The sequence below is a fragment of the Triticum dicoccoides genome, chromosome 5A (assembly GCF_002162155.2).
Source record: "Triticum dicoccoides isolate Atlit2015 ecotype Zavitan chromosome 5A, WEW_v2.0, whole genome shotgun sequence".
NCBI lineage: Eukaryota > Viridiplantae > Streptophyta > Magnoliopsida > Poales > Poaceae > Triticum > Triticum dicoccoides.
In genome coordinates this window covers 612,485,005-612,512,151 of record NC_041388.1, presented here as the reverse complement: position 1 = coordinate 612,512,151, position 27,147 = coordinate 612,485,005, and the positions used below count along the sequence as shown (strand labels likewise).

General features: G+C 44.2%; 1 protein-coding gene and 1 long non-coding RNA gene across 2 annotated transcripts; both read left to right on the top strand.

The window, feature by feature from the left end:
- The first annotated feature begins 16,080 nt into the window (after positions 1-16,080).
- On the top strand, positions 16,081-22,769 carry LOC119300149. The gene is made up of 4 exons (XM_037577202.1): positions 16,081-16,414; positions 18,317-18,496; positions 18,634-18,687; positions 22,580-22,769. The coding sequence occupies exons 1-4, from the start codon at positions 16,242-16,244 to the stop codon at positions 22,767-22,769; spliced, it is 597 nt and encodes a 198-aa protein (XP_037433099.1). The 5' UTR covers positions 16,081-16,241.
- A 1,329-nt stretch (positions 22,770-24,098) lies between these two features.
- Positions 24,099-26,722, top strand: LOC119298086. Its single transcript, XR_005145799.1, has 4 exons — positions 24,099-25,096; positions 25,200-25,319; positions 25,730-25,858; positions 26,347-26,722. It is a non-coding gene; the product is annotated as an uncharacterized LOC119298086 (long non-coding RNA).
- The last annotated feature ends 425 nt before the right edge of the window (positions 26,723-27,147 follow it).

Here is a 27,147-nt window from a genome sequence, read left to right as displayed (position 1 = left end):
TCAGATCACTGCCCACTGTTGCTTGCAAACACTGCGGCGCCACGCAAAAGAGCAGCATTCCGCTTTGAGTCTTTCTGGCCACGTTTCCCTCATTTTGAGGAAACAGTTGAAAGAGCTTGGCAGCGCCCAGTTAACCACACATGCCCAATCATCAGGCTCAAGAAGAAGATGCAGAGGACAACGCATGATCTCAAAATTTGGGCAAACACTCTTTTTAGCGATGCAAAGGTCCAGTTCCACTTGGCGTGTGAAGTAATCTTGAGACTTGATGTAGCTCAAGAAAAAAGAGGACTGACACAACAGGAATTTTAGCTAAGGAAACAACTGAAACTAAGTACCCTTGGACTGGCTGCAGTGGAGAGATCAAGGAAAAGACAAGCATCAAGGATAACCTGGCTCAAGGCGGGAGATGCACGAACGGCCTTCTTCCAAGCAAAGATCAATTCTAGAAGGAGGAAGAACTTTATACACTCCCTGCAAACAGAAACGAGTACAACCACTGCGCACGAGTAAAAGAAAGCAATTACCCACGACCACTTTGCTAATCTGCTGGGGAAAAGGAGGAAAGGCGGTGCTCCATCAACTGGGAGGAGTTGGATAAGCCAAATATGCAAAACGAGGGGCTGGACAATCCTTTCTCGGAACCTGAAGTTTGGGCTGCTATCATGGCATCTCCATCAGAGAAAGTGCCAGGCCCCGACGGCTTCTCAGGAACTTTCTTTAGAGCTTGCTGGGGCACCATAAAGAATGACGTCATGGCAGTTTTTGATCACTTCTACAACCTAGCCGAAGGTGATTTTGTTGAAATCAACTCAGCCATGATCGCCCTCATTCCCAAGAAGGACGGGGCTACTAGAATGAACGACTACAGACCTATAAGCCTGATACATTCCATTGCCAAACTGATCACAAAAGTGCTATCCATGAGATTGGCGGCCATCATTGACAAGATTATCTCGCCTGCTCAAACGGCCTTTCAGCGCGGGAGATGCATCCATGACAGCTACCTTTACGTGCAGAATTTTGTCCAATCGCTTCATAGAAACAAAACTCCAGCACTTCTTCTTAAGCTAGACATAGCTGGGGCCTTCGATAGCATATCATGGGAATACCTATTAGAATTGCTTCAAAGGCTGGGTTTCTCGGCCCGATGGAGGGATTGGATCGCCCTGCTGCTATGTTCCTCCACCTCGTCCTGCATTCTCAACGGCGATCCAAGAGACATCGTCATCCATCTTCGTGGACTCCGACAAGGGGATCCCCTCTCGCCGCTTCTCTTCATCCTTTGCATAGATCCACTCCATCGCCTCCTGGATGCGGCCACTAGGGCGGGCGTGCTGAATCCCATCCCGGGTGCGGCGGCAAGGATGCACACGAGCTTATATGCTGACGACGCCGTCATCTTCGTCAACCCTGCATGTCAAGAAGTAGATAGTCTTGTTGAGTTGCTGTGGTTTTTCGGCGACGCAACGGGACTCCGGGTCAACCTTTCAAAATCTCTCGCGGCTCCCATTAGGTGCGAAGACATAGACATGGCTGATGTTCTTCAGAACTTTGGTGGCATTTCAACGGCATTCCCAATTAGATATCTAGGCCTCCCAATCACGACGGGGCGTATTAGACTAGTACAGATTTAGGCCATTCTGGACAGGATCCGGGCTCGCCTCGTCGGCTGGAAAGGCAGATTAATGCCGTTGGCTGGTCGGCGTGTCCTAGTATGTTGCGTACTTTCGGCCATTCCCACCTTTGCGCTCACAGCCCTTCGAGTTCCAAAGAAGTTCTATAAAGACGTAGACAAATCACGGCGGCGTTTCCTCTGGGCAGGAGATGAGGAGGTGTCCAGTGGAAAGTGCAAAGTGGGCTGGAGCACGGTGACCACGCCTGAGCAGTATGGTGGTCTCGGCATTCATGATCTTCCTTGTTTTGCCAGGGCTCTACGTCTGTGCTGGTTATGGCAATCTTGGAAGAACCTAGAAAGGCCCTGGGTTGGAACGGGCACGCCCTACGATGCCTCGGACAGGGCCCTGTTTGCTGCATCCACAGTGGTGACCATCGGCGATGGAGCGACGGTGTCATTCTGGTTTTGCTCATGGCTAGGTGGACGACAACTTTGCCAAGCCTTCCCCACTCTCTTTGCAAGATCAACCAGGAAGAACCGTTCGGTCAAGGACGCGCTGCACGACGACATATGGATCCTGGACTTGAGGCGAGGTGACTCGGATGCCATTACACTGCAGGTGGTGCAGCTTGCGAGGGAGATCAGGCATGGTGCCCTCACTCTCATCCCAGGAACCCAAGACTCTATTACCTGGAAGCTCAGCGCCTCAGGCTGCTACACAACAAGTTCAGCGTATAATGCCCAATTCAGCAATAGACAGATTACCTCCTTCAAATCCATCATCTGGAAAGTCTGGGCGCCGTGCAAGATCAAGATGTTCCTTTGGTTGCTGCACCTTGATAGACTATGGTGCAATGATGGTCTGCAAAGGAGAGGCTGGGACAATGGATACTTTTGCCCGATGTGCATGCGCAGCCTCGAGACTTCAGTACATCTCTGCTGGGAGTGCCCGGTTGCATTGCAAGTCTGGCACGCGGGGCAACCTGGAACGGATGTGCCTCTCTGGATCAGGCCTTCTGGCGCAGTGGAACAGCAACAACGGACCGAGTACAAAGGATTATAGCGGCAGCCGCCCCAGGCCACAGGAAGGGTGTAAAAACCGTTGTGGCACTCATCTCCTGGCACATATGGTTAGAGCGCAACGCTTGCACATTCAGAGGGAAGCAGGCAAATGCAAGGCACGTCATTGAAACCTGCAAGCGCGACATGGAGCAATGGAGAATGGCCGGGGCAAAGTGCATTGAGCTACCCTTCGGGGAAGTGACGTGAAAGTATTGCCCTACGATCTTGGACCCGCAGTTCCCTTCCACTTGCGGGGCAGTGGTAATTTTCTCCTTCTTGATCACTTGATCACCCCTTGTCACTCTCCCTTCTGCTTAAATCAATGAAATGCCGGCAATGCTGGCCGTTTCTTAAAAAAAAGTACAACTGGTAGATGACAAAAGGTATGCTTATTTAAATCACTGGCTCAGTGGGACATGTCACATCTATACATACACAGGAAAATTGCAGGTGCTACCAAGTTTTAGGTGCTACCGTGATGCAACATTCTAGGTGGTTGTATCTCAGATCTGACGGCATCTAAGATATATTATACCTATGCGCAATTTTGAAACTTCTGAATGACTTTTGTAAAATGTTCAAGAACGAAATCATCAGATATCTTCATACATACAGATCCCATATGAGCTGATATAGGTTCCCATATGAAGAATTGAGCTAGGTAAATGCGGCATGTCTCTCTCTTCATTCAGCACATGTGAAAATGTCGGAGATATATTAGAATCGAGTCTATGAGAGATAAGACACATGGTGGGTTCTTCAATCTAGATCCAGGCATGTAATTTAGTGTCACAAAGCATAAATAAATTATTTTTGTTGGATTCAAGAGTCCCTCCTTGACTAGCATGCATCACATCCTCATGATACGGTAAAGTGGGCCGGTCATTGGATTCAGTGTACTTGATGTGCCTGCTCTTGTAAATTGTTCATTTCCTCATGGTTCCAACCCAGTCAATTGGCCAACCATGTTTATCCTCAACCTCGTGGACCTCTATGTAGACGTGCTCACATGATTCCTTGCGGATGGGCCTAGTATAACTCCATGTGATAATCGATATTATTTACAACACCATCCTCCCCTTCTCTCCCTACCTTCTCTTCTAGAGCCACTTCGGCAGAAACGACCAAACCACAAGCCATCGAGGTAGCTCATTCTGAGGACCTCTCTCTTCATTGCTCTTCATGGCAAGACAAAATTGAAGAGTTCCAATGATAATCCGAGCTTGCAATTTCTACCTATTGTAGTAGCTAGAGGTGCGTCGATGTGCTTGTCTCAGTCCAGATGCTTATCCCGCACTAGGAATAAATCGATGAATGCCTCTACCTTCCATTATTCCAGATACACATATGCCCCCGTGACCTTGTGCATGATCTGTTAGAATTGTGTTGAATATATTTGTATAAATTAGGTTACAGTTGGACTCGGAGTCATACGATGTGTGCACAGGATATGGAGTCATGTCCAAGTAGGACACTTGTATTTCGGGCCTCTTATATAATGAGGCGTAGACACATGATGTAATTAATCTATGCCAACATAATTAGCACATGCATGTAAGGAAGAAGACGGCATGCTTCGGCGGCCGGGCGGCCAGAGTGCGATATTGTAGTGGTGTCATGGAGAGGAGCGTCCGTAGTGAGGCCCCGAGGATGTAGCCATTGATGGTGAACCTCGTTAACAAATCTCGGTGTCGTGCTCGTGTGATTGGTTGGTCCTCGGTAGATTAATTATATGCCTTGGATTAATTTTAACAAGTGGTATCAGAGCAAGGTTCGACAAGGTTGCGGATTCGTTGACCCATTGCCAACAATGAATCCATGATAGTAGTAGCAGCCCTGAAAGTGTTCATGTCTTTGTGATCTCAAGGGAGATCGGACCCTGCCCATTGCCTGTCAGGAGCCGTCCAATTGATCCAAGGCCAACGTAGACCAATGATGGAAAAAGCGGTAGGTGTAAGCGGGGCGGTTGGCCCTTGCCTAGTGCCTAGGCGGTGCGTAAGTGCCCTAGGCGTGACCTAGGCAATAATATAGTTTTTATTGTCAGGGTGTATTTGTAATTATTATATGTGTGTTGATACTAACTTAGGGCACATAAATAAGTTAACTACCACCTACTACCATTGGAATATGGCTCGTTTAGCATATCAGTGAAATATGACATAATTTCTCGCTTGGATAGATAATTTCTTTCTTACCCTGCCTAGACTTCCATTTATGCTCTAGGCGAGGCATTTGGCCATCGCATAGCGTCTAAGCGTGCCTAAGCGCCTCCCAGACACCGCCTTTTCCAACAGAGGCGTAGACGGACTGCCCGCCCAAAGTCTTCCAAATCCAGCATGCCCAGCCCACCGAACTCTTTTGTCCTACAAACCATGTCCAGTCAACTAGTACCACGCCGAAGAACGGCTGTAGTGAACTAGAAGCTATACGTTGTGAACAAGAACACAGGTGTGGTAGATGTTATATATGTCACTCATTCTGAGTAACATCTAAATTGAATAAGGCACATGTACATTACTACATACACAATAGACTTCTATCTATATGTGGTGCTTCTTATAGATGGCTCGACCCAAATCCACCGTTAACATCAGTGACGTGAATTAGTTTCATGATCGAGCATGGCTTGCGGTTTGACAGTCTTGCCCAACAAACTATAAGAATCTAACATATACAGAACAGAATCAAAGAGCCTAAAGGAACAATTTATTTAAACTCCAAACCCCATGTGCTTTTAACTATTTTTTGACACCCATCCATAGTAACACCAGACCATCCAAAGAAACTCTTATTGGTTTCTCTTTTTTCACACACCTGTGTTCGTGGTGCTCCTGTCTTTTTTTTCACACACCTGTGTTCGGGCTGCTATATTTCACTTTTTCGCTAAGTACATAAAGATAAGCTGCTCCTTATGCAAATGGCGAGCCTTGCAACTTTGTTTTGGAAAGGGCCAAGTCGGCTTCAAGGCAATGTCAACCAAATCACATTCGATCGTGTGCAAAGTGTTCTCCAATCTCAGCGTCCATCTTACAGAGGCTGTGCAGGCTGAGGTTACGTGATGGAACACAGATTTTTTAGCGCAGCTGGTTTCTCATCTCTGCGTGTGTGCTTTATGAACTGATCGAATAGCATTCAGGCTGCAACCAGGCTAATCTTATTCCTGGACGGACCCCGGTCAGGCAAGCCAAACATGCATCTGCACCTACCCTTGTTAAATATATTTTCACGATGCCACTCGTTCCGAAGCATGCTTGCGTGCACGATGTTCGCGTGATTTTGTCTACACACGCTTACCGAACAAAAGGTCCTAAACGTGTGTTCGCGCAGGATCACAACATTGCTAATCATGGGCTCTGATAATCGTGTGTGTGCATGTGTGTGAACCTACTTTTAAGAAGGGAATGGCAAAGATGATACTACTATATATTGCTAGTGGTCACGGCCCCAAGGAAATAAAATTGCACATGGTGAAGTTTTTTCATCTATCTCCCTGCCATGTTCATGGCTCAAAGTACAGGGTAATTATGAACCATGATACATATCAAGTACAGAAATTAGTCCGGTCTTTTACCAACTTTAGCGAGTGGAAATTATCATTTTCCTGCTCGTGGTAGGGGACCGAGCTATTTTAATCTTGAGTGAAATATGCATCTACATCACTGGCTAGCTAAAATTCAGCAACAACTTGTAAAAATATTTTACAATGAAAGGAGCCTTATCCCAGCATTTAAATCATTCAATGCGCACAACTATTTTATTCAGCGAAGATCGACATCGGTATCTAGAAGAGAGGTGCGTTTTAGGACCATGGTCCAGCCGAACCCATGCTCAGTACCATGTAGACCTGATAAACGCTTCTTGATTGTTCCCACCATTCTTTACAGTAGGTATCATGCACAAATCCCTATACAACTTCTCAGAGAATCTATGGTACCGAGCGTAGGTGCGGCTGCACCATGGCTTCATACGGTATTTCTGGTATCTAGAATAAATATGCAAATATAAATTGGCTAAAATTCCTAAATCGCACCACCGGTTTCCTAATCTGATACAGGAACAATGCAAGGGCGAATTAATAAGCTTTCGCTGTACTTTTCCTTTGGAGTTCCCGTGTTCTAGAGTGGTATTTTGGGAGGAATTTGCAAACGCTGGATATGAAAGTTAGAAAGACCACTACGACCCTCTGGATTCTCTCTTCCAAACAAAAACCTAACTGATAAGATGTGAAGATACGTTGATACTACTCCGGTCCACTTCGGTGAGGTGCCGCAGCGTCATCCGGCCATTGCCCTATTCTACTTCGGTGGGATGGGGACCCTCACCGACGGCTTCCGGCGACAGGTGAGGCCTAGAACATGTTAATATTGTAACGGCATCTCTAACCGATTCCCTTAAAAAATAGAGGAATAAATCAACTTAGGCCCTGTTTGATAGCAAAGTATTTTCTAAGTATTTTGATAATACCACAGTTTTTGAGATTATCATAGTATTTTTTACAATGACCTGTTTGGTAGTCCATAACAACTATGGTTTTAATACTGTAGTATTGGCCAAACTGTGGTTTTTTCTCTGCATAAAAAAAAGAACCTCAGACCTCTTTGTAAAAAACAGAAGAGCCGAAAAGAAGGGCCTCCTTCGTTATCCTTCCCCTCTCTGTTCAACAACTCGCTTCTACCACGCCGCCGACGCGCCGCCCTGTCGTGTTTGGAGGTATCTCCCTCGTCAGCCATGGGGAAACAACAAGACGGCAACGGAGAGACCAAAGGTGAGTGTCCTTCATCCTCCCTCATTGGCTCCTCCCACATCTTCACGCCGGCTGCTGGCCCCTTCCTCCGCCCGAGATGGAATAGGCCAGGGCACTAGATCTATTTGGTTCTTGCTATCTCCAAAGGATGAATCCTTGTTTGAGCCAAAATCTATATGTTCGATTCATGTGCCTTCTCCTTTATAAAGTCTGGTATGATGCACACGGGTAACCCGAGGGAGCGAGCTACTGTTGCGTTTGAGATCAGTGAAGGCGCCGCTACGAAGGTTTTTATACCTCAGATTGCTCAGTCGTCGTCTGCCTAATTACTCCGCCGCTGTCGTTGCCGCTAATTATAATTAGTCTAAATGATCCATATATTGTATTCTAGTACTACACTACGGTGCTACTTCCATGCACTATATTTATTAGCGAGCTACCACATGTCGTCAAAAATAATTCAGAGGTCATCCCCTTACATGTGTGTTGAACAAAAGCATGGATGAGAGTGATTGTATTATTGTCAATTTTCCTGATGTTTGTGTTGATTTGAACGCTTTATTTGATGCATTTTGTTTCCCAATTGCAGAAAAGAAAAACAGAGCATCATGGACCACTGCTCAATTAGACCTTCTAGTTTCTTTGATGAAAGAGTATGCAGATGCTGTTAAGTTTCGTGGTCAGAATGGATGGACCAAAGAAGGATGGAAAAGCATGGCTACACGCTTGAACAATCAGTTCCCGAGAGCTAATTTTATTGTTGATCAACTAAAATTTAGGGAGCAGTGGTTGAAGAAAGAATATTTTATTGTCAAATCTATTGTAGAGAAGAGTGGCTTCGGTTTTGATCCTAATACAAAAATGCCAACAACCATTGATGAAAAATGGGATGAATTGAGCAAAGAACAACAGAAGTGGAGATACAAAGCTTTCCCTTACTATGATGACTTGCATGCAATTTATGATGGTAGGTTGGTTTCACATGTAATGAATTTAGCATATGATCTTGCTTGCTTGTAGTTTACAATTTATTGCTCTGTACCCAGGTAAAACAGCGGAGGGGAAGGGTTGTAAGAGGACAACTGATGTGGTTGAAGAGAAGTCCAGTCCGGCTACAAATTTACCACAAGGGGAAAGCTTCACACAACAAGTTCTAGATGCCGCTGGACTTAATTCGCATAGTCCAACATTACCGGCTCCAGGCTTTGAAGGTCATAATTACGAGTGGACTGAAGGCATATATGGTGAGGATGTTGAAGTATTTCCTGTTAACAACACAGAACGTATGGAGAATAACAGTAGCCAAATTCTCACAGAACACATGAACACACTTCCTGACCCACCACCTATGAAAAGGGCTAGGACTTCTAAAGGCAATGATGAAGGTAAGGCTAAGAGAGGCAAAGAAACAGCGATTTAAGATCTGGTTGCTGTTAGAAAAGAAGAACTTAAAACTTATGTGGATGTAAAGACGAAACAAGCTGAGAGCTATAGAGAAGTGAAAATGGCACAGATGAAAAAAAAAGATCCTGACAAAGATCCTTATTGCATTGCTAATTGCATTGTCAAACTTAAGACCATACCAGATCTCTCAGCAAGTGATCATCTGAAGATGATCGAGTATCTGAAAGGACAAAGAGTTGACCGTGAAATCTTCATGACAGTGGAGCATGATATTGTTCTGGAGATCCTCAAGCAAGTGCTTGGCCGTCAAATTTAAAGCAATAATTTGTTCTAGTTATTTTCAAATGAAAAATAAAATTATTTGACAGTCTATTATTGGTTTATTGGTTCATATTACTTTAGATTTGTGTTTTTGTAAATAAATATCACCCTGGACTAAATATCTCAGCATACATTTGTCTCAGCTCTAAACTTTTATTTTGATGGCACTCTAGTTCCTTTCCTAAAAATTAGAGTCGTTTTATTTTTGTTACCTCCGCCATGTTATTTGTGCACCCGGCTTGTAGGTGATAGTATATGTAAGTTGTATATATAGCGCAATAATATTTTTGGTGGACCTTGCGCATTTGATAAGGTCTTTAGAAGAAAATTCCATGGTACATGACGCATTTTACATTACATATCTACTCATAGAAATGTAAAGTACATTATTCATGAATGAGAAAGCTACTACATTATGAATTTTTCATAAAATGATTCTACTGATCATATGAGTTTTATTCTTGCTTCAAAAATTGCGCAAGTCATGTGCTATTTCTTCTAGCGCGCTACTGGAGATACTCACAGTAGTCTTTCCACATCGATTCAGCAATTTGAACCCTTTTTGAATGACCCAATGCCCGCCGCTCATTGAGAGATTGTACATCACTTCTGTATTTTGCATCCCCACTTGGAATATCAACTATATGTGTTGGGTCAATATTGGAGCCAACCTGGTCAAACCATTGTTCGCCCCCCTCATGATTGCGAATAAAGTTATGAAGTGCACAACATGCTATGACAATATCAGGTTGAAATTCAATTGGGTAATGTGCAGCACACTTCAATACTGGGAAACGCTTTTCCACAACGCCAATGATGCGTTCGATGTGATTACGGAGTTGTGCATGCCTGAGATTGGATAGCTCTTTAGCATTTTGTGGCCTTTGGTTGCATTTGGCTTGCTCGTTCAAATGGTACCTGAAATTCAAAACATAATGAAGATAGGTGTATTTGCACTTTAGGGTTGTTGCTCTAATAGAAGAACTGGTTTGTACCTGACATTTCGGTAGGGTGCAATAAAATTAGGTGTATTTGCATATCCTGCATCAACCAAATAAAATTTCCCCTCTGGCACATAGAAATTATTTTCTAGTGCATCTTGTAGCACTCGAGCATCAGAAGCTGAACCTTCCGAGCGCGCACTAACATGGACGAATTGATTATCAAAATTACATGCCACCATGACATTTTGTGATAGTGTTCCTTTTCTATTGCGATATGGGTCTTGTAGTCTCGGAGATATGCTAATTGGAACATGCGTCCCATCAATTGCTCCGATACAATCCTTCATAAAGACAAGAAATACTGATGAAAAATACATAACAATATTTATAAATTATATGTAAGAACAACAAGATACAAGATGCATACCTCAAAGTACGGCATAAATTTAGGGTTGCTTGAAACCTTTAAAGGAACATTAACTGGTGGCAACTGTATGAGCTGTCCAGATAATGACATGATACTTTGTAGCACTTTATTGAAATAGGTACTTATGGTTTGACCATTGTGTTGAAATCGCCCTTGTAGAGTACAGTTGCTTGCATTCACCGAAAGGGTATATAAGAATATTGCAACTTGTTCTTCCACGGAGACAAGCCTCTCATCTTGTAGAAGTTGTCTCTCTCGGAAGCACTTAACCAAATTATGAAATACATATTTTTTCATCCGAAAATCTCTCTTACATCTCAATTCATGACCCTCTAAAATTTCTCTCACATACTTATGCCCCGTAAGGATGGAAGTGTGAAAATGTTGGCGATTGCTTGAACCTCTCTCGCCTTTGTATACGGCTTTGATGATGGCCAACTCATCATCTTCTCGGTGTTTACGCTTCAAAAAACTCCCCCGCATTGATGGAGAAACTAGGAGGACTTACACAGGATAGAGACGATGCAAATATCAAGTGAATGCGCTGAGCGTGGCCGCACGATTCGCAGCTCTTCGTGCCCCTCGGCAGTGACACAGATGACTGGCTAACTACGCGACATGTTGGGTCGTCACCTACACGCGTAGCTCCGCTGCGCCTCGATGGTGATGCAAAGAACGGTCAGCAGCTCCATCTATGTGTAGCTTCACTATCAGGTGATTCACAGGAGACGCCGTCCCATGGATGATCTTTTTTGTATATACAAGCCACCCGTTGGGTTGTTATGCACGCTGATGGTTAGGATATCCAGCTAGCTAGCTACAAAAGCTCAACAGAATAGTATTCAAACGGCCGGCCAGCTGCATGTCCTTCCACTGCTAACGGCTAGGTAGCTGACTGTTTGTACGCAACAGCTAGGCAACAATACCGTGTTTTGCGGCAACAACCAAACAGGTCATAATAATCTCAACACTTCAAGATACTTTGGTATTATCATAACTGTAGTATCTTGTACCCATTGACAAAAATACTGTGGTTTTCAATACTTCGGTTTTTCTAATATTTTTCTAAATTTACTCTAGTAAGTTTTGGGCACACCTAACTGATCTTCTAAATTTAGCGGAGTAAAACTAACAATTTAGGTTATGCATTTCGTCGAACACTTGCTATGCGCCTCCGCGGCAAGCGGCGATGATGGTGACCACACCGTCGCTGTTGTGACTTCTTCATGGACCGGGGAAGACTACAATAGAAACTGGCCATATGATAGAAGAATAGAAAAATGAAGTTAGAGCCATTGGATCCTTAATGGATGCTTCAGATTTGAAATGTTAGGGCTGGTGAATTCTTTGTACTTTTGCGAAAAGCTCCCTGAGTAATTGCTATATACAATAAAGACCCTCCCACCAACTCCCACGTGCCTGATCTGAAGCGTCCATTGGACATCCGATGCTCTAGATTCGTTTTTCTATTCTTCTATCCTATGGCCAGCTTCTATTCTAGTCTTCCCCTCATGGACCCGGTGGCCAAACCGGCAGCGCACTGATCACCGATTCATTGGCACGCTGCGCACCTCCTGTCATTATCCATCGACCCGGCGCGCCACCGAGCATGGTTTTTTGTAGGCCGAGCTACGCGGTACCTCCTATCTACACCACTCGTTGAATGCCCTGTTCCTAGAGATTTGTGCCAAAGCTGACTAGTTTGGCAGAGTGTCGTAGTGATTTGTTACCCAAATCTGGAGTTGACCATTTTGTCGGCATCCACCGCATGCAGGCCCGTGACACCTCCTTGTCGTCCCTCCCAGCCCACCTCTACTCCGTCTCCATTAAAGAAATAGGGAATCTGCCGCATGCAAGATTTATATATAGAGAGGAAGAGCTGCCGGGTGCAAAGTTTCTTCGGAAGTTTTTCTGGACAAATCTTTATAACAAGTTCCATGCATGTGAGAGAGAAAAACTGAGCTCTTACCCATGTCCTCTCTCCCACAGCACCTCTCTCTCATAAATAAATAAAGAGTGAATTCCATTTTTTACCTTGTAGTTGTACATTTGTGACACATATTACCCTATTTAGCGGAACTTTTATCGAAATGTCAGATTTTGGAGACTTTTAACACGGTTTTACCCCAGTTTTACATTTTGTCTGTTTATGGTCGATAGGATCGGCATGTTGCGTCATTGATTTGTAAAAAAAACTGTAAGGATCGGAGGGCATCATTGGCGATCTTGTCCAAGCTTCTCTTGTCTATCTGTTCCACTCCTTGTGGCCGTCCACATGTTTTTGGATACAGGGCGTCACCTCACACCTTACCTGATGGACACGCATCAAAACCAAGGGTCCAAAGATTTCAAAAGGGGTATTCTAAACGAATTTTCACTCGAAAGGGTAATTAGTGTCACAAATGTATAAATATGAGGTAAAAGGTGGAATTCACTCATAAATAAACTTTCTCTCTTTTACTAAGTCCCAGGAAAAAAGCGTAGTACTATTAGAAATGGGAGCGGTGTCAGAGAGAGCATTTGCAGTGTCTCCACACAAAAGAAGGTGTCCTGTGCATGCATGTGAGAGAGCTTGAACAGAGAAAGTGAGGAGACCTGCATGCATATTTTAAATAAACTATACTCCACTCACGAGGCAGCTCGGTCGCCAGAAACAGCTGCACCCCACTTGACTAGCGTGCAGACCTATACTCCTACCTACTTTGTTTTCATTTTACCAAGACATGACAGCTCCTGCTGATTACACTGCACAATGAATTGATGCATGGTTCGTGTTGCTCCCACTGCACAAATCCCAAAGCGCACCAACGGTTCAGATAGAAGGTACCGTGGAGCTCGTCCTATGAAGAAACATTGCGGCGCGCCACCTGCTCTACTCCTACTTTGTCGTTGCGCAAGGTATCGTGGCTGCACAGCTCCCCCACCACATGTCGCTCCTCCGCAACAGCCCGTGCGTGCTGCAGGTCGTGCTGGACACCGTGTTCCAACTCCACACCATGCGCATCCCGGAGTTCTCGAGGCTGCTCTCCCTGGCTTACCAGCCGGCCATACACAACCTTAACACTGCCTTCCACGGTGTGGTCATACGGGTTCTTCGCATCGGCGTCTGGCCGGAGTCACCAAGTTTCACGAGCGGCTTGGGACAAAGACGGGTATGGGATGCACATGGCGACTACTACAGCGGGCGCGACGAGATTCACGGCGAGGTCGCCACGGGCATGGGAGATAGCACGGGCGAGATTCGCAACGAGGTCGCGGACGAAGCCCGAGGTCGTCGCCGTTGACAAGGGAGCTTCACGTGAGTCGCCGGTTGGTCACAAGGGGGTCTTCACGCGGACAATTTTTTTACTCCACCGGCCCGCCGTGGAGTAAATTTAGGAGTCAAGGAGGTGGAAGAGTAAATTTTAACCCCTCTGACCGGTTTAGAAGATCGGCTAGGTGCTAGTTAGAGGAGTAAAATTCAAAGCATGAACTATAGAACTATTTGCCTTGTGAAGGCAAATGAGGAGTAATTTTACTCCTCTATAGCTTTTTTTGCCTTGTGAAGGAAAATGCCTATAGAACACTTTGAGAAGTTCAAAGCATGAACTCTATATCAAGATATATTTATTCCCTCACGATGAAGGACACTTTTATTGATCCATAACATTGTGCCAAAATGATACAAGCAATACAAGTCACACCCGACTCCCACCTAATTGGGATGTACGTAGTCGCTTCTTTTTTTATGAAAAGGATCTGGATCTATTATAGAAGTTTATCAGAAGTGCAAAGTACCTCTAACATAATTAAAAATACATCAGGTATCTAGACAACCAAACGACCATTATCATCATCAGAATGAGATACCCACACGCCGTTGTCACTGCTCGCCTACCAAAGCCGGCTTGATCTTGTCGATGACAGTCAGGAAGTCTTCGTGCATGTGCTCCTAAGGAGCATCGTGTAGGAGCCATAGTTGTCAGTGTTTAATCCTTTAATAGATCTGAAGCACCTGACATTAAATCTTCCTAGCACGCACGCCTGACGAGAAACGCTAACCTCGATGCCCCAAGGAGATGGTTGGAATCTATGTCGGAGCTCCATCAACTATGTTTAGACGGACAAACTCAAAGAGGGTCGAAGCCTTGAAGACAATCTCAAAAAAGAAGCACCGCACATACGAGGACTATAAAGCCCTAGCATAAACTACCAGCCAGAGCGGAGGTACTGTATTCCCCTCGCCACACCAACCACCGGAGCGGCAGGCAAAGAGAGATGAACCCACATGCTCGCCGATGAAGTCTGAGGGGAGAGCTTGCCCTAGCCCGAGGGAAAAGATAGTAAACCCTTGCGTGATACACAAAGAGTCACTTCAACTCATAAGGAAAGACATGTCACCAAGCTGAATGATAAACCTTTTATGAGATTATAAATGTCTGATGTTTAGACTACACCACCATCTATATTTGATGGATAAAAATATCCTTGACCGTCTTATCCAAACGTGCACACATCACTGTAAATAACATTCCATGTTCTAGATGCTGAACAGAACTATCTGAATGAAGTGTTTCTTCCTTCACTTTCCTATAACATTGCGAGTGATATTTTTATTTCTTGGATTTCTGCTGCTTTCATAGATATTGTTCATGCAGAGCCATCTAGCTATCTAGGTTATCCCTACTTTTCCTAGAAAGGAGAACGAGAAAAGTTGTAATCACTCCTAGTAATAACACGGACCATGAGCCAACAAAGACGGCGGTGTCTGCGATGCAACCCGTCATCCTTTTTTTTAATTGACATGATGCAACCCATCATGTTAACGCCACTTATATTAAAGTATTTTACTCCTACTCCCGTAAAGTAATTCATCTGTTTTTATTTAGTCCCCATATTAGCTTTGGTCAAAGTCAAGTTTTGTAAACTTTGACAAAGTTTATAAACAAAAATATTAACATATACAATAACATATCAATACCATTACATTCATTAGTGAATGTACTTTCACATCATATAGCTTTACGAAGTTTGACTTCTGTCAAACCTAATATGCGGAGTAAATAAAAACGAAGGGAGTACCATCAAATATGGCTTACTGGGTACTCACATCCAGAAATAAGAGACGGATGGATGCCACAGCCTCCTCAGCGGTCGCGATTCTGGACCGTTGGATCGTGTGGCTTGATGAGTTTTGGGCCGTCCGATCAAGATCTGGAGAAGCCTGGGCCGTCGGATCTGGAGCTGGCACTGCTGGAATGAATAGTAATGGCAGCAAAATGAAAATATCATGCCCACACCGGGGTATTTTGATCATTTCACTCGCCGGGGTATAAAAGGGCCGGCTCCAGTGGAGGCAGCCCTAGACGGCTCCCCTCCCCCTGCCGCGCGCCTCCTCTCCCCCTCTCTCTCGTTCCCCTCCCTCCCGCGCGCCTCCTCTCCTCCCGCCTCGCCACCGCCTCCTTTCCCCTCCCGCGCCCGCCTTCCTGCCCTACCGCCGGCGCCGCCGCCGCCGCTCGCCCGGGCACCCATCCCCGGCCTCACGCCGCCCGTCTAGAGAGATGGGGGCCGTGCGCGACGAGGCCGGCCTAGCCGCCGCCTCCTTCTCCCGCGACCACGTCCAGCCCCACACTGCCCTCCTCCCTCCCTCCCCCGCGGTTTCATCGATTGATTCGGGAGCCGACGTACGCTGGGTCGTGGTTGTACGGTCCTGGTTGATTTGGCCTCGTACGTGTGCTCAGGATGTGTACGGGAGGGATGGGTGGCCGTTCCTGGAGGACAGCTGCTACTCCGTCGTGTAGGAGGTGCTCTTCCAGATGCAGGAGGAGCAGGACAATTTATAGTTGCAGGCCGTGCAGCAGCAACAAGAGGATGGGGACGGGGATGGTGGTGGTGGTGATGATGAGGAACCTCAGGTGAGCTCGCTCTTGTGCTTATCCATGTCTTATACTTTGGTGTTATTTCTCTGCGTGTGCTATTCCTACCAATTTACTGCTCCGCTTAAGCTTACAGACCAACGTGTTAAGGATGTGTTTCTTTTGTTGGTTACTGTCATCCCAAGCCAAAAAATAGAATTTTGTTCAATAATTCCTGCCAGATGCAGTAATTTCTCATGTTGTTTGGAACCTCATCGTGTGTGCCTTAAGGAATTTGGTTTGAGGGAAAGGTTGGTCCTCATACATCGATGATAACATTATGAGGTACAAATCAAAATGCTTACTGGTGTAATAGTTCTTACAAACCAGGGTACATAACAGGAGAGAAAGGGAGGGAGAGGGGTGAAAAAAATGCTTGCCTGTCTTTAGAGATGAACTTTCCTCCGTCAGTAAAAATGTCCGCCGGTTGATCCACATCACCCATTCAGACGACGAGGAGTTCCCATATATGTTTCATTCTGCTGCATTCCAGAGCCAGCCGAGACACAGTTTCATGGTTGCTGCAGCCAAATGGGCAGTTGTCATTGTCGACCGATCCTTGTTTTTCCAAAACCACCCTAACTTTAATCCTGTGTTTACAAGTAGGCAGGCAATTATTTTGCATTTTTTGGGTGCCAAACAGTTTCAAATGTTACTGTAAGCTAGCTCTTCGACCCCTCCAAAATTCATGAGCTCGTAGCATTTTCCAACAGAGAAGGGTACTGAGTGATTTATACAAAGGGCTCGCTTGTCCAGAGATCCCTCTGGAGACCTACAAAGTTGAGGAAGAATGCAAGCGAATGGAGCTTGTTGAGTTATTGGTGCTCTGCTCTACACTACTGTCCCTTGGACCACTATCTCGCAAAAGAGAGGAAGCCAAACATAGGTACATGTGTTTTCCTTCGCCCAATCCAATAGATTTTTCTTAGGGCCGTTGACTACATCATTTAACCCCACATAAATGGTTGGGAACCAGATAAAACGAATTACATTTCTCTTTTTATCACTATACTTATGCTATCTGGAAAAGCTGGAGCGCATAACATTTTTAGTTTAGCCACAGGGTGCTTGATGCTTCAGTCACAGGAAGAAATCGAGGCAAAAAGTCAATTCTGATTGTTCTTAATGTTAATTTGTATTTACATTTTGTAATCTTTTCCTCACTTTTCCAAGATTTGTTATAGATACTTCGCGGATGTTACCTGCGAAAACTGGAATGATTTCCTCAGTGTATGGACAGACTAGGGAGAGTTATGTTTTCCTCTACTAATGTTGCATGGACCAATGTTCAAAATCTAATATTACTAAAAGTTCATTGCTTAATTAATAAACTTTCCAAAAGTTACGAGCGAGAAACTGTGGTTATCAATAGTAACGTTTGATTCATCCCAATATTTAAGATTACAAGGTTGAGGTGCCTTTTCCTTATAGTAACCATGGTTTTATTATTTGGCTTCTTCTGCATATCCTTTAGTTTAGTTTTCAGTATGATCACAATCACGAGGTAAATATGAGTAGTATCATATTCTAATTAGAAATTGAGACAAATTTAAGAAATTAGTAATTGCATAGTAATTATAGCCAAATGCTAGAGATGTACAAATAGAGCCTCTGTAAACTAATATAAGATCATTTAGATCACTACTTTAGTAGTCTAAAAGATTTTATATTGGTTTACAGAGGGAGCACTCAATTATTATGTAACACTTGATTTTCTCCATCTACAACTGTGTTATGTTTTCTGACATTGGTGTACTGTTTTTCTTATTCATCCCTGCAAAAAAATTAGTCTTTAACACTGGTGTTGCGACAGTGTCGGGTTCTCTGGTTGAGGTGCTTTTTGGTTGATTTTCTTAGTTGCTTTTGGTTTTGTCAAGGGTCTCACATTGAATTTTGTTGCAGGTCCATGCCTCTGCTGCTCCGCATCGCTGCACCATGGCCTCTGCTGCTCCGCATCGCGGCTCCTCAGTCAAGCTCATGTGACGCCATCACCAGGACCCTCTGCCGGACATGCTCCACCTCCTTCGCCTCCAAACTTTTTAGGCTGCTGCTCCTGTGTCCATGGCATCCCGGAGAAGCAAGGTGTGTTTCTGCTACTCCCTACACTGCTTGATATTACTATTCCTCCATTCATAGCAAGAGATGTGCTGCTGCTACTTCTGTTGTTATGTCTTGCTTTAATTGCTAGCTTCAGTGTATTAACACGTTATTATATGCAGGGTTCTGCTGATTGTATTGTCAAAGTGGCTGGGCGCTATCATCTTCTTTTGCAGGTATCACCATGTAGTCATTATCCTTTTCAGAACAACTATTTTATTACTGTTCTCAGATCCCCATTGCCTAGGCATTATTCTCATATCTCTTCTTGCATTTTTCCCCATATATTATGAATTCTCAGGAGCCCACCACCGTGTCACTTTAGGGTGTTGTACTCTTTTCTTTTTTGTCTTGATTCTGGTAGAGGCCAAAAGAATTTGTGCTTGTTTTTAGTGGGGTGTGGACATATGCCTTTTATTTCTTGGCTGGACGTTGGTAGGAACCCTGCTGGGTTTGTTCCTTTTTGCCTGCAGGAAGGCTAGGTTTTGGTAAAGGAGCTGTGGCTTCTTATTCGTTTACTACTCTAGCTAGGTTCCAAGGAAGGGGCTCTTTGGAGCTATCTTATTTTGTTAGTTTGCTGTCCAGGGGAGCATTACATCTAGAAACATTTTTTTTCGAAGTATGCCTTTGTTGTCAAGGAGAGGTTTAGTCTTGAGGTCATATGCTAATTAGGAGTACCCTTGGAGTGCTTTGGTGCTTTGGTGTGCCCGTTTGATTGATGTATTAGGAAGTTTTGTTTGGGATGTGGTGATTGCTACACTTGGGTTAGTGTGCATATATGATCACAAAAATCATTCGAGTTAGAAAAGTATCATTCAAGTTCCTTCTATGCCAGATTTGGACTCTTTTCACCTTTAGCGTGCCGATAGTATTTCACCAACTTGATTTCTTTTAACTTCCAAATTTTGGCCTACAATTGATTTAATCATAATTTGTTGATTTTCATTGAAGGGGAGCCTTGGCGCAGTGGTAAAGCTGCTGCCTTGTGACCATGAGGTCATGGGTTCAAGTCCTGGAAACAGCCTCTTACAGAAATGTAGGGAAAGGCTGCGTACTATAGACCCAAAGTGGTCGGACCCTTCCCTGGACCCTGCGCAAGCGGGAGCTATATGCACCAGGTTGCCCTTTTTTTTGTTGATTTTCATTCTTAATTGGCTTGTGTAATTGCTGAAAAGGTAAACCAGGAAGCCTACTGTTTGTGTAATTGCTGAAACTGAAAGTTTTGGAGCCAAAATTGACCTTAGTAATAGAGTAGTTCTGTGTTTCTATAGGGACCATGCCAGAGGAACTAATTGTAAGAGCAAGCTGTGCACTACCATCTATCAATTGTGCACAGCTTGCTCTTACAATTAGGTTTACTTCATGTGTCTTGCTGTATTTAATTATGAGATGAATCTTCTTTTCATATTGGCCTACATTATATGATGGTGCCCCGTTATGGCTTCGGGATGTGGACAGTGCAAGTAGCAGCTCCGACGCAGGGGCGTGGGTGTGCGGTGTAGGAAGCGGTTCCTCGTTGGTTGGACGGCGTTCAGGCGCAACCCCAGCGCCCACTAAGTACTGCCTCGGCTACAACCTCCATCGGTGAACTCCATCTTCCGCCTACTCCTCTGCTTTGGCTACTGTTGGGACATGGCTGTGGCTATGTCGATGTGGTGCTGGTTGGTTGTTGCTCTATGCCCTACTCATGCATAGGGTTTGCAGGCTGTTCATGTTATAGTTGTTGTCATAGGAGCTCCCGCGATTCTCTGGTTTACATGTGGATGCCCTGATCCTATAGCTATGCTCATGGATTTGCTAAGTTGATCAGTGGCAGTGCTGATTTTCTATTTGCAAACTGCCAAATGATCTCTTGCTCATAGCCACATCTACATTTGTAGTGTGTAATTTGGTGTTGTCTGGGATGGCTGATCTACCACCACTTGAATGAGCTGATAGGTGATGCCACTGGAGCTGCTAGCCCTGCGGAGCTTTCTAGAGCATCCAGAAATAAGAGAAGGATGTCTCACCGACCCTCCTCAGAGCTCAGACGAATCCGGCCGTCGGATCGATTTCCTTGATGTGTTTCCGGTCGTTGGATCAAGCGGTGGGAGGAGCTGGGCCGTCGGATCAAGCCCGCACGACTGTGGCAATGAATAATTACACTCCGGGCTTGCCACCGTGTGTAAAACTGGGTGGTCGCCGAGGGCATTTTCGTTGTTTCACATGGTTGGACAGCCGGCCGGTCCGAGGCCGTTCTTGCTAGGGCGATGATGATTGACCATGGCTAAAATAAGTGTGCCTTTGAGCAATCGAGGCACCTGTGGATATCAAGTTGGATCCCCCTCTTGTCTCTAGAATCCTTTTTGATCATGTGATACTTATTGTTCTGTCCTTGGATGGTCATTCTTTTTGAGAGATAACCAGGACAGCTCCACTGTATAAACAGATTGATCTGGTGATAAGAGATGACGAGGGTAGGTTATATGATCGAGGGAAGGTGAATCTGAGCCCACCATGCAATGAACCCTGAACCTTTTTTATTTGTGTTTAAAGGTGTTGCTTATTTATGCTCCAGTGTTTATAGCCGTCTTATGTAAAGATTTCTTCTCTCATACCTTTATTGCATTGTTCTTGATCTTTTATTGTTTGATGTTGGTCCTTGATTTAATCTGGTTAAGATTTCTTCTCTCTCTTATGTAAATATTTCTTCTCTCTCATACCAATGTTTTGTCCATGTAGTAATAGATATATATTTACATGGAAAAGGGGGTATGCTCTAAACGTTTCCCAAAGGATTTTCAGAACAAGACAACTATTGATGAAAATGGTTTTGCTTTGTATAGGCGTCGTGAAAATGGGCGAAGATAGTTCTTATGGTGGCATCTTCTGGTGTTGCGGCTTTGCTGCTTGCTGGTGGTAGAACAACTGACTCTCGATTTAAAATAGCGTTGCAGATTGACCAGACTACTCTTTGTGACATCAAAAGAGGCACACATCTGTGTAATCTTTTGAAAGATACTTCTTTAATCATCTAGTATGTAGCACTTATCACAAACATTAGGTGTTTTGAATGTCTGGACAGAACTTTGTGTGATCTTTTGTCATTTGACGATCATTTGCTTGTTGATGTTCCGTTTGGTTTTCAATATAGCTAGCTATCGGATGGAGATTTTAGTTTTTGTAACACCCTGATCGGATGATTGTTGTAGGTCTGTAGGTAGAGTATGCATCCAATATACTAATGAGAATACTCAGATCACATGATTTGCAATGTTCATTTTAAATGGCGTCAAGTTGCACATTCTATTTATTTGGGAAATTGTCATTGATGCTTCTGTTGGGGATCAAAATTCTGATCTGTGCCTTTCTGTTTTCTAAGATGGTCTTTGTGTTCTTGTGTTCTAGCTTGCATGCCTAGCAGTTTACTTCTCACGCTGCTTTGATTTATGGCCAGTGGATTACTAAAGAAGAGGAACTCATGTTAGTTTTCAGCATTTATGACCAGTGGATTAGTAAAGAAAAGGAACTTGTGTTTGCTTTCAGCTTTGCAGAGCTTCAGATATGTTTCTGAGTTAAATTTAGTCTTTCAATTGTTAGCGGACCATGGCATCTTAAACCTTGGGCCTTGGTTTCCTTGTTGTTAAATGTTAACCGAACTAACAATTACTGAAAAATGGCTTTAAGGAGCGTTCCAGTGCACAGTGAAAATACAGCAGTGTCCCAATTTATAGGAATTATAGGGGCTGTTTGGATGGTGGCCGACGGTTGCCAAACCAAAATTTTCGCTTGGTTGACAGTATTATAAGAAGTTTTTCTGTTTGTCTCGGCTTGTTTTTGCTTGATAAGTGACCGGTTTGGGTTTGACGAATAGTTGTACTATGAGCAGTATATACGGAATGTGGATCTCTGGGTTGTTGTGATAGCTATTGGATTGGGTACTGTCGCATCTCAGGTTCAGATGTTTTGGATGTTTGGCTGATCCGACGCTATTAGTTTCGGCTCATCTTTGCTCCAACAATTGGCAGTATATAACGCCCTCACCTCTGCTTATCTGACCTAACTGATTTTATCTTTCTTGCACTCAAGATTCATTGGTGCGTGCTCCCCCTGTTACTCGACGCTTAGAAGAAGGAGAGGCATGGTCTCCACCAAAAACAGAGGAGGAAGAAGTAAGATGCTGCTAGCCCCCCGTGGCCTGTTGCGTCTCCAATCAGTGCTTGCAACAGGGGAGCCACATCCCTGGCCTCTCCATGCCTCCCCAAGCGCCAACCTATAGGCTACAACAACAAGGTGATGCGGGCCCCTACTCGGTAAAAATAGGTTCAGGAGGTGTTTATCCTATGATTCAGTAACTTGCGTTCTAATCTTATTTGTCTTCTCATTGGGCATGGTGTCTTTAGGTTATCAAAGGGAATTGTGTATGGCTGTTGACAATCCAGATTGTGGGCGGCTAAGAGGTTAAAATTACTCATGAACATTTCTGCTTATAAATAATATAATAACGTAGTAGTAGCCCCTCCTACTTAATTTTGTTACTATATGCATCAAGCAATAGTAACTACAAAAACCTTTCCATGCATCAAGCAATAGTAGCCAGCTGATTGTTTACATATGCATCAAGCAATAGTTGGTACTCGCTGATTACATTAATGGTAACTACAAAAACCTTTCCATGCTCAGCATTATCGGCGACCTCTCTGATTTGGAGTTGTACTTCGTTATTGTGAAAGGTTTTCTGGGCGTCCGATCAAGATCTGGAGAAAGATGGGCCATTGGATCTGGGATGAGCACTGCTGCAATGAACAGTTACTGCCTCAGTGCGCTGCCTTTTACTTCATTTTTTTGGTCTGGCGTCGCTGGCGTGTGGGTCCGCTCGCGGGTGGGCCGCGTTTGTCAGCGACCGTGGCTTGGATATGGCCCGGCCGCCCCGTCGCGCGCACCGACGGGTAAAGATCTCATGCTACCGCTCGTAATATCCTGCGCCCGCTGAGGGTACATTAGTAATTTCGCATCCAGGCCTCGTGCGTGTCGTGCAGTGGTTCGCCCCGTGCGGCTATGGGGTGGGGAAGGGCAGCGCCTTGCCCTTTCGTGCTCATTCATCCCCTTCTTCTCCTTCCCTCTGGATTCTTCTACTAGCCAGCCATCAGGAGCTCCTGGTGCTCCTGGATCTGGATGTGCTATACATCACCTCCTCACCTCTTGGCTGCTTCGGTGCATGTGGCATCCGTGCTCATCGGTGGGACGGTGCAAGGCGCAACTCCGATGCAGTGGTGTGTATGTGCGGTGTAGGAAGCGGTTCCTCGCCGGCTGGACGGCGTCCAGGCACAACCCCACGTCCACTGAGTAATGCATCGGCTACAACCTCCCTCAGTGAGCCCCATCTCCCTCCCGCTCTGCTTCGGCTACTATATGGGACATGGACAGGGCTATGATGATCAGTTATGGCTTATATAGGCATGCTCTCGAGCAATCGAGGCACTTATGGGTATTAATTTGGATCCCCCCTCGTTTCTTTGAGCCATTTTTTGATCACGTTTTTATTTTAGTGACTCTGTCCTTGGATGGTCATTTCTGATGATTGATAACCAAGGCAGTTTCACATGACCCACCGGTTGGAAGCCATTCTTGCTTGGGTGATGATGATTAACCGTGGTTGAAATAAATGTGCCTTTGAGCAATCGAGAAACCTGTGGGTATCAAGTTGGATCCTCCCTCTTGTCTCTAGAATCCTTTTTGATCTTGTGATACTTATTGTTCTGTCCTTGGATGGTCATTCTTATTGAGTGATAACCAGGACAACTCCAATGTATAAATAGATTGATCTGGTGATAAGAGATGACGGGGGTAGGTTATGTGATCGAGGAAAGGCAAATCTGAGCCCACTATGCATTGAACCCTGAACCCTTTTTATTTGTGTTTAAAGGTGTTGCTTATTTATTCTCCAGTGTTTATAGCCATCTTATGTAAATATTTCTTCTCTTTGATACCTTTATTGCGTATGAGTTGTTTTTTCATCTTTTATTGTTTGTTGTTGGTCCTTGATTTAATCTGGTTAAGAGTAAGTTGCACTTTGTTATTATGGGATAAACGATGGTTTGGCAATGCTATTGGTTCTTCATGAGTTCAGAGGAGGATTTCTGATATTATTTTATTGTTAAATAGTCATGATAGTAAGATTCTTGTATCTGTTCGCCGTGAGGAGCAATGGGGCATTGCACGCTTATGTGTACTGCTACCTGATTATGGTTGGTCTTTTGTATAAAGGCCTTGCTATAATTTTTATAGTCCTTCTTCCCTAAGGTGTATTATGAATGTTTTTCCGAGCTATGGAATGTATTCCTAATCCTGATCTATAGAACTGCCTTTCTGAACTTGATGTCTAAGTTCTACTGGACAATGCTTATTTGGATAGACGCTCATGGGTTAAGTTATTTGATGCATTGCTTTCACTATCAAATTGTTCGCTACTTTGAGGATTTGGCTGCATACTGTATTGTTTTGTATTTGGTGGACTGGACCAAGAGCGCACAGAGGGAGATCTTCTCTGCCGCACTGACAACAGCAATAGAGAAAATCCAGTCCACGGTGCCACCAATGAGAAAGGTAAACACAAGCTTTTGGAATATGGATTTTCAGAACATAGTCAAATTTTCGTCCATCCCGGTAACTTGCTCTAGCGTTCTTCCTTTGTGCTGTGGATTATCAGAACATAGTCAAATTCTGTGACACACACACAACCAAGACATACCATTGGACTGTACAGGAATAATGGGATGCCGTCATTTGTTACTCGACCTAGCCTTGCTGCTTGAGCAAGTTGCCCCTGGTAAGCTTGTTTCTCTTCCTCGTTAGATTTGTATGCGTAATGCTGCCCTGCGAGACAAATTTATCCGTGATGCATGTCAGATCTATCCTCTCTTCGTCATATACTTACTGTACTAGATTAAATAAATGTGGGGTTCAAGCACACAACTAGACTGTACTGTAGCTTTGAACAAAGTGATGGATGCGTATTTTTGTGTAGCTCTGGACAGAGCCCAGACATTGGTTGCATTACATGCGATTAAATAAATGTGGGGTTCAAGCACACAACTAGACTGTACTGTAGCTTTGAACAAAGTGATGGATGCGTATTTTTGTGTAGCTCTGGACAGACATTTTGGTTGCATTCCATGCTTTATATTTATCAAAATGATTATGACATGGCTCATTTCAGTCGTCATGTGTGGTTGCTAGGTTTGGTTCCCTGATGCGCACCGGTGGTGCGCGATAGAGTGTGCACGGGGGATTCTTCTTCCACTCTGATGCCTCCCGCCCTGCCCCTCCGGTGGCATCAGTTCCTCTTTCAGTTCTGCATCTCTGCTGGTAAACCCCTGGTTCCCTCTCTGCTGTCTATGTTGACCGGAAAACATCAAATGTGGACAAGTGGCACTAGAGTGTGTTCTGTCTAGATTCTTATGTTTTTTGGGAACGGACTAAACTAAGCTGCAGTTTTACATGCAAATATTTGAAGAAAATCATATTATGTCTCTTATGTGATCTCAGAGCACTTTTACCTTCATTTTGAAAATGCATTTGTCTTTATATGTGTTGTATAAAAGGAATACATGAAGGCACAAGCAATCAAAAAATACATTACCGATATCACATAAGAGACATGATTTGATTTTTTGAAATATAAATAGAAGATAAAGTCCATATCACTTTTTCAGCCCCATTCAAAGCCTGAGCGATCTATAATTTTACAGTATACACACCCCCAAAATATAGAAAAAAAAGTATGGAAATGTCTCTTAAATTGTAAGCCTAATGCTAGGAAAATAGACTTATATCATTTTTTTCAACTTCTCCAGGTTGGTCGGCCGGTGCGGCGCAAATCTGGTTCGACGAGGTCGTTGACGACCTGCTGCGGGAGTGGGACAATGGGATCAGCTCCGGGAGGTCCGGGGCACGCTGTTGCCGCTCGTGTAGCAGAAGTCTAACTGCTCCGAGGTGATGATTTCCCTGGTTATTACTCACTCGGTGATGTTCTGAACCACAATGGTGTTGTTGCCTCGACAATGAGTTCCTCAACTTACGTGACTGATGAGCTGGGGCGTGAAGATCATGGCTCTTATGATTTGTATACAGACCTTACTACTGTATTGTACTGGGGTAGAATGCCTCTATGAAGGTGTTTTGACCCTCTATGAATGCTTATTTTTATGTTGTACATTATTTGTAGTCGGATTGTGCCTGTCCAAAATTGCTGGTATGTGGTTACTGTAAGATATAGTACGTGTTAATCGTTAGATTCAATATGATGCTAATTCCCCTGTGCGTGACACTTGATTATGTTGTGTATAATTTTTCCTTGCACACATTTAGGATATATAAATTAGATCGGTTGATACATGAAGAACTCTTCTCTATGATGAACTGTCATGCAGGCATCACTCTGGGTAATTTCTGAAACAAATTGATATACACTAATTCAGTACCATTTGGCTAAAACGATAGAGAAATTCTTAACGATTGAGATACACTTATGTATTGTATATAAATGACCGCTCTAATCTTAATCTATTGAACAATGCTGCTTTTGGTTTATTTCTTTCTGTCGAGCCTGCTTACTTTATTTGAACAATTCATGAGTTCAAATATTTGATGAATTA

What these genes read in the sequence shown, in the direction of transcription:
- LOC119300149 (XM_037577202.1), top strand. Translation starts at nt 16,242, where the DNA reads ATGTGTACGGGAGGGATGGGTGGCCGTTCCTGGAGGACAGCTGCTACT. An exon ending in GTGATGATGAGGAACCTCAG is followed by an intron (nt 16,415 to 18,316) that starts GTGAGCTCGCTC and finishes ATTTTGTTGCAG; the next exon opens with GTCCATGCCTCTGCTGCTCC. An exon ending in TGGCATCCCGGAGAAGCAAG is followed by an intron (nt 18,497 to 18,633) that starts GTGTGTTTCTGC and finishes TATTATATGCAG; the next exon opens with GGTTCTGCTGATTGTATTGT.